This window comes from Impatiens glandulifera, chromosome 6, assembly GCF_907164915.1.
Source record: "Impatiens glandulifera chromosome 6, dImpGla2.1, whole genome shotgun sequence".
Classification (NCBI taxonomy): Eukaryota; Viridiplantae; Streptophyta; class Magnoliopsida; order Ericales; family Balsaminaceae; genus Impatiens; species Impatiens glandulifera.
Window position 1 is genome coordinate 42,561,702 of NC_061867.1, and position 7,481 is coordinate 42,569,182.

Consider the following 7,481-nt stretch of genomic DNA (forward strand, 5'->3'; position numbering starts at 1 on the left):
TCAATAATGTGTTAAACGTGTCAAAAACGTGAAAAACGTGTTAAACTTGTTAAAACGTAGAAAAAACTTGTTAAACATGTCAAAAAAGTGTTAAACATGCAAAAAAAACGTGAAAATATGTTAAACATGCCAAAATGTGTCAAAGGTGCCAAAACGTGTTAATTTTACAAAATATTTGTTAAACGTGCCAAAAATTTGTCAAAACGTGTTAAACGTACCAAAAACGTGTTAAACATGTCAAAAATATGTTAAATGTGCAAAGACATGTTAAAATGTCAAAATGTGTTAAACGTGACAAAAACGTGAAAATGTGAAAAACGTGTTAAACGTAACAAAACGTGTTAAATGTGCTAAAAATGTGTTAAATATGCCAGTGTTAAACTTGTCAAAACGTGTTAAACGTGTCAAAATGTGTTAAACGTGTTAAACATGTCAAAAACGTGTTAACCTTGTGAAAAACGTGTAAAACATGTCAAAAATGTGTTAAAATGCCAAAAACGTGTTTTATGTGTGAAAATGTGTTAAACATGTCAAAAACTTGTTAAACGTGTGAAAAATATGTTGAACATGTTCAACTGTAATGGAGATCAACGTAATAAAAATCAAGAGAATATATTGAAGTTGAAAGATGGTTAGTTTATATTTGATTAATAAGATAAAATTAAATTACATTAAAATAATTTGGATAATTTGGGTAACCCTAATCCAACCCAAATGAAATTCAACCCATACTCAACCCAACCCAAATTAATTTACCCAAATTAATATTTTTGGTTTGGGTTAGGGATTGAGTTAACCCATAATATGCTCACCCCTATCCATACATCATATGTATATAGGTGCAGAAATTTTGACTTTATTTTAAAAAAAAAAAATTGATGATCATATTGCCATGATTATTTAAATAATAGAGCATAGAAATTAATAAGAGGTTTTAACAAATAATTCAGAATGTAAAGAACATTTATAAAGAAGTTTGAGAGTTTGGTAGAGAAATATATAAAGGGTCAAAAACAGCCAAACAGTCCCTAAGAGGCTGTTTTGTACTTTTTTTTTTTAGGTCAAGAAAGAGCTTCTTGCTTATAGTTCATTACAGTTTACATCAACATAGCAAGTAGAAATCTCATAACAAAAGAGAAGCATACCAAGAGAAAAAAATGGTATCAGCATGTTTATCCCATAAAAGAAAAAATAGATTTAATAAAAGATGACATTTCTTCAGAGTATATGTTTCTTAAGGAAGTTCTTTTACTGTATATAAATAGAAACTTGTGATTCTTTTTCCATGTCATTGAAGGATTAAGTCAAAAGCTAAAAGAATGTATTCAACCTGCCCCAAAAGCACATAAAACACATAATAGATTGAAGAACAAGAAAGACAATATTATTAATTGTGAAGAAACAAAGTCTGAAAACATGCAGATTAAGTATTACTGGCTTTGGCTCGCGAAACAAGTCGCGTCACCAAAAACAATCTCCTCAATCAAGTCTTTGAAAATCATTCTCTCAACATTCAAAACCACATCATACACATCAACAGCCATGTCATTCGAATTTTCCAATTTAGAGATGAGATCTTCAAAGATTATGGATTGCAACACCTCATTTTCCTTCCCAGGAGAAGAGTCAAACTTGTCCTGATTCTGTAGGAGCTTGTCTACTTCCAAACATAAGTCTCTCAATAGCATCTGCCCATTCATGGGTTTCTCAGTCAGCCTACCAGACATTGGCTTTGGCCTTGGCTGTGGTGGAAGACTGAGCAATGTAAACTTCTCCACGAGAATCTCATTTATCGCATCGAAGATAAGCTTCCTGTGAAGCATTTGATCTTCGTCGAAAGTCGCTGCCTTAGTCTGTTCCAAAACCATAAATAATTCTGGATTGATTGGGTAATTTGACGGATGTAACTGAAAATTCACAAGGCTAGAATCGAGATCCCTTAGAATGAGTCCAGAAGCCAATAGTATTTCGCAGATGTATCTGTGATCGGGATTCAAGTCTTCGCATAGAGATGCAATGTAATCATTTTCTGACTCGTCGTGTGCTGAGTTTACACGCTTTAGTTTCTGGACTAAGGTCTCTATGTTCTCTAACTTCTCGCGGTTGATTTCTGATTTAAGAAGAATTTTGTCTGTAGAATCTGGTGAGATGTTTTCATTGGAAGAGTCACCACAAACAATAAGGCTTCCATCTGTAAAAAGACTCGAGTAATTAGATATGGTGAATGAAGATAAAGCTTGTGCAATGTGAAAATGAGAAACATGGAGAATAGATCTTATTAATGTTTATTAACTTGATAACATGATCACCAAGACATACATAGTTTGATCGTCTTAGGGTGAGAACCTATCTGTTCAGCCATGTATGTAATACAAGGCCTTGTTTGATCTTGGGTTATTTGGAAAAATCTTGTTTAAAATATCCTAAAAGGTAATTTTGTTATTTTAGTTTAATGATTTGAATGAAAAAGTGAACTATTTGGAATAATCCCAACTAACCCAAGTCAAACAAGCTGTGAGAATTTATTCTTAAACGAGTTCTATCTAATTATGATAAGAACAATAAGTTAGCAACAATCCTAACAAAGACTCTCACTTGTGCAAAGGATAAATGAGGTGACAGCTAAATAATAAAGATCTTCATGTTTATGCTATTAATAAGCCTATCAATATTATCATGCTAACAATAACCTCTTAGTGTAAGGACAAAAAGATGAATAGATTGGCTAAAGGAATCAATAACTTAGTTAAATTACCGAAACATGTACCTTTAATCACGGGAGATAATTGTTTCTCATTGGTATTATTGACACCTTTTTGAATTGAGTAATCAAGAACAGATATAGGACTTGGTTGTGCGGGTGTAACTCGAGCAAGTTCATCAGCTGCCACATTTTCACTCAATTGAACACTCAGCTTCTGTAAACCAAATTACCAAGGATGTGATCTTAGGTTAAAATCTTAAGTTTAATGAAAAACCATAGAAGAAAGCATGTACCTTTTCAGGTTCAGATAGTAACAGATTTGCAATCTTCAATTTTGAACTCGGGCTTTCATTGGTGCCAGTGTGTTTATCGGGAAATGAGAATTCTGTTTCATTTCCAGAATCTGAGAAAACATGTCCTTCTGATTGAGTGGACAAGTTATCACTATCAATAGATTGCTCTTTTTTTATTTTTGCTTTGGCAAGCTTAGTTCTACGTTTCCCACCTGGGGAGCTCAATTCAGGTTGCTCCTTGTTCTGTTTCCACTTTTTCTTTGGCTCAGGAGGAGTGGGTGGTCGAGATCGCCTCTCCAATTCATGTTTCTTCTGTTGCAATCTCGGGCTTACTGATTCCGAGTTCTTAACCAAGCTTGTTGTCTGTTTGGGCAACTGATGATTCATTGATGAAGTTTGTGGTGATCTAGCGGTTTTGATACTCTTTTTCCTATCATCAGGTAAAGCAGAATTACTGCTGGTGGCAGTAGTTTTCTGAATCCGATTTCTGCTCGATTGGCTACTCAACTTTCTTCTTCCAGTCAAGGAGTATTCACCATCCTTACGTTCTGGAACCCGTGAAAGGATATCCATCGGAATAAATTTAGAAGCAAGGATGCATGATTCGTCAATAAGCTTTGCAGGTTTCATTATAATAATGGGGGACTCAAATTTTGTGGAATTATCATCTGTAGAACATGATGGCCTTTGTTGGTTAACCAGTTGGGAATTATTCTGATCCTCTTTATACTTCTGCTCATAGTCTCCTCCATCCTCTTCCTTCTTCATCTCCAACAGTCCTTTGGCCTGCATTGCCTCCAGAATCTGTTTGAGGGCCCTGAGATCTTTACTGGATTGTGTGAATTCAAGATCCTTCAAACGTTTCTCTATTTCACCATAAACAGAAGGGAAGGAATTACTACTACTCTTCCAAGGAGCGTTTTCACTTGGTAACCGTGAATTTGGAATGGGTTTCATGACAATATCGGGATTTTTCCTCCGTGGTGAAGATGGTTCCCTCCAATTGCTCCTCGGAGAATTTTGTATCTGGTTGGAATCCGCCAATGTAGAAGATCTTGAGAAAGAATTAGACTCTTCTACTGGAAAGTTCATTATCGATTCCACTTTTCCATCAATGTCCAATCTAAACCTCTGGGAATTCCCCAAACCCATTAGCTGTCCCACGACACTTGGACATTGAGGAGTGCCAGAGTTGCTGCTAGAACCGACCTCCCTTTGAGACTTCGAATGTCTCAAAGGGAAATGTGTTTTCAAATCAGAGTTTAAACTTCCAATTGATCTTTCTCTGCTATCAAGAGAAAGTCTGGGCAGTTCTTTAAGATCCTTTCCATCACAAGAAAGACGAGAAACATTATTATTGAGTGGATGTTTTGAAACGTCTCCATTGAGATTCTGTGGGGTTCCTTTAAGCTTTGCAAGAACATCTATTGACTCCCTTAGATCAGAAGATGATCTTTGCTTTGGTACTTCTTCTTCAATGGTTGTCTTCAGAGATAGTGTTCGAGCTTCTCGATACATGGAGTCTTTGACCACATCTCTCAGATCGAGTGTTGGGCGTGGTAAATGTGAAGATGAGCTGGTTCTGCTCATTATTGATTCCCTATTATTTCTTTCCAATGAAAGAGCCTGGTCAAAAGACAAAAGTTCAGGTTGAGCTTTTCTCTTATAGTCAGCAGATGAGAATGAAGATGAAGATCCCCGTGATAGTTCATGTTTATCCTTCCCATTCCTGATCATGTTCTTTTCCTGCAAATTACAAAGAAATATGATGTTATTGTAAATGTAGACGTAATTGAAAACTCAAAAAGAACTCATGATTTCATAAATAGATAACTTCAATGTATTTTATTCTTTCATGAAATACACGATTGGATAACAATATGATTCAATACGTAGTGATTAAGATCGATGCCAACTAATGTTGAGTTAGATGAAGACATTTTTGCAGATATAGACCAACTTTAAGCTATTGAAGTAGGTAATATATGTTTCATTATGTTTTTCACTTATTTAGGCTTATTATACTGAAGATTTCTCATGTCAATGTATGTTGTTAAACTTTACTTTTGGAGCTTTGAATGATGCTTCTGTTGGGCCCTTATTAACATTTGTTAATTTACTTTTTGATATTTTGATATGCATGTGTGTTTTTTAAGGTTGGTGGTTCAAGTATGTCACTACCCTCTAACTTTCTTTTGATAGGTGATCAAAATGAATTACTTCTAATAATTTTGTAAGAAAAATTATACAAATATCCGATTAAACCAACTAACCGAACCTATATCCATATCATCCATACGGATATATGGTGGATATGGATATGATCAACATTTAATAAACGATTTATTTTTTCTAACAGAAATTTTGTTTAAAAACTAATCTAATCCAAAATGTAAGCTTACACATCAGTTGTGGAATAGATCAATATTGTTCTCCAGCACTTGATTGTGAGACTACAATATATTTCTTACTTTTTCAAAAAAAGAGTCAAAATAGATTGCATCTTACAAACACTAAATAAACTGTAAATTGGTAAACTAGCCCAATCAGCTCACGAAAACCATGTAGATGGGATCAAAAGAGTATAAATCTGAAAGAGGCTTATATTGTATATCCATGCATGTTATTTAAAATGCTAATAGAATATGAATCTGGTTAGTTTAGAATATAAATGGGTAAACTAGCTCATTCAGCTCATGAAAACCATGTAGATAGGATCAAAAGAGTATAAATCTGAAAGAGGCTTATATTGTATATCAATGCATGTTATTTAAATGCTAATAGAATATGAATCTGGTTAGTTTAGAATATAAATGGGTAAACTAGCCTAATCAGCTCACGAAAACCATGTAGATGGGATCAGAGTATAAATCTGAAAGAGGCTTAAATTGTATATCCATGCATGCTATTTAAAATGCAAATAGAATAAGAATCTGGTTAGTTTAGAATATAAATGGGTAAACTAGCTCATTCAGCTCACAAAAACCATGTAGATGGGATCAAAAGAGTATAAATCTGAAAGAGGCTTATATTGTATATCAATGCATGTTATTTAAATGCTAATAGAATATGAATCTGGTTAGTTTAGAACCTTCCATTTTTTCAGTTAACCCAAAAGGAATGAGAGTTTGCAGCAAGTTCGCTTACCTTGGTCTTGGTTTGAGGGAACAGATCCTCTGTTTCTTCTTCATCTACTTGCCCACTACCATTGGAGTGATGGTTATCTATAGACAAGAAGAACAAATACATGAGATTGAAAACTAACCAAACTCTTCATCCAACATTAATGAACAGAAAATAAACAAAATCATATCAAAACAGTTACCTTTATTTAAGAAGGGTAAATTTATCTCATCAAAAATCAAATCGGTTTAAATTTTCAAATCATTAAGTCTTCTCTATTGAAGAATACAAAAAGAAAACTGATTATCTCATATCTTTTATCAAAAAGTTTTTTTTCAAAAAAACAAGATCCAAAACAAGCTCTACAAGTAGGATCTTTGTTATCTGATCAAAGAACAAAACAAATGCTTTAACAGAAAGAACATGCATTAATCATCTATGTATCTATATGTAAAACAACAATAACCACATTTGATAATAACAAGAAAACTAGTTTAAAATGGTTTTAAAACTGAAAAAAAGGAGATATACCATATTCTAGTTTCTTGTGGTTACGACCACTTATACGCCGATTGTTGAGCATGTAGGGACGATCAAACATATGAAATACTCCCTTCATACATCCAACTTGATGTCGAATAAGATTTGGGTTGTCTTCCTTCCATGAGTTTAAAAGTTTTGCAGCCATTGCAATACCCGATTTCCTAAAATAACCCAAATTCAGTATCTAATTTGTAAGTTTAACACTAATCCAAACCAATTTCTCAAACTCAATCTTCAATTAAAGAAAGACAGAAACTAAAGAAAGTGAAAACCCAACAATGGTAGAAACTTAAAAGATTTAGAGATCTCGAAGAATTCTCATAAAATAGCAGAAGAAAAACAATGAATCAGATCATTTGGATGAACAGAGGCACAGAACTAACAATTTCCTTCACGGAATCAATTAACAAAGTTCAGCCTGCTGCTATAACAACCAAAACCAGCCAGAGAACACAACAAAGTGTGGAGACTGACAGGAAAGATCAGGAAATTGTCTAATCTGATATGAAAAAAAACCAAGAATCAACCCAGAAAGTAAAAACAGAAAATGCAGGTACCAAAAGTGGATTCAAAATAAGGGGTGAAACATGATCAAAATGAAAAACAATTGAATGAATGATGGAAGGTCGGCAGAAGATTACTAGAGAGCAAATTGCAATAGTAAACTCGTCAACGAAGAGAGAGAAAGAAAGGGTCTAATGTTTACAGGCTCATATCGATTTCCATGTGAGGGTTATTATATAGGCGCCCTTTGCATGGACATGTGATTTGTCAGCTAAGAAGTAATGAATTGAAGGAGAAGGAAACCAAAAGCAAAG

The 7,481-nt window shown here is 34.0% G+C and overlaps 1 protein-coding gene across 1 annotated transcript; it reads right to left on the reverse strand.

Annotated features, from left to right (window-relative positions):
• Positions 1–1,362: 1,362 nt before the first annotated feature.
• Positions 1,363–6,906, reverse strand: LOC124941698 (protein LONGIFOLIA 2-like). The gene is made up of 5 exons (XM_047482045.1): positions 6,652–6,906; positions 6,145–6,221; positions 2,998–4,743; positions 2,768–2,918; positions 1,363–2,191 (listed from the first exon to the last, which is right to left on the reverse strand). Exons 1-5 carry the CDS (start codon positions 6,806–6,808, stop codon positions 1,431–1,433), a joined length of 2,892 nt encoding a protein of 963 aa, XP_047338001.1. The 5' UTR covers positions 6,809–6,906; the 3' UTR covers positions 1,363–1,430.
• Positions 6,907–7,481: the final 575 nt, after the last annotated feature.

Coding starts and splice junctions, on each gene's coding strand:
- LOC124941698 (XM_047482045.1), bottom strand. CDS start 6,808: ATGGCTGCAAAACTTTTAAACTCATGGAAGGAAGACAACCCAAATCTT. Junction 4,744..6,144: donor TCCCTCAAACCAAGACCAAG/GTAAGCGAACTT, acceptor TGTAATTTGCAG/GAAAAGAACATGATCAGGAA. Junction 2,192..2,767: donor ATTATCTCCCGTGATTAAAG/GTACATGTTTCG, acceptor GTCTTTTTACAG/ATGGAAGCCTTATTGTTTGT.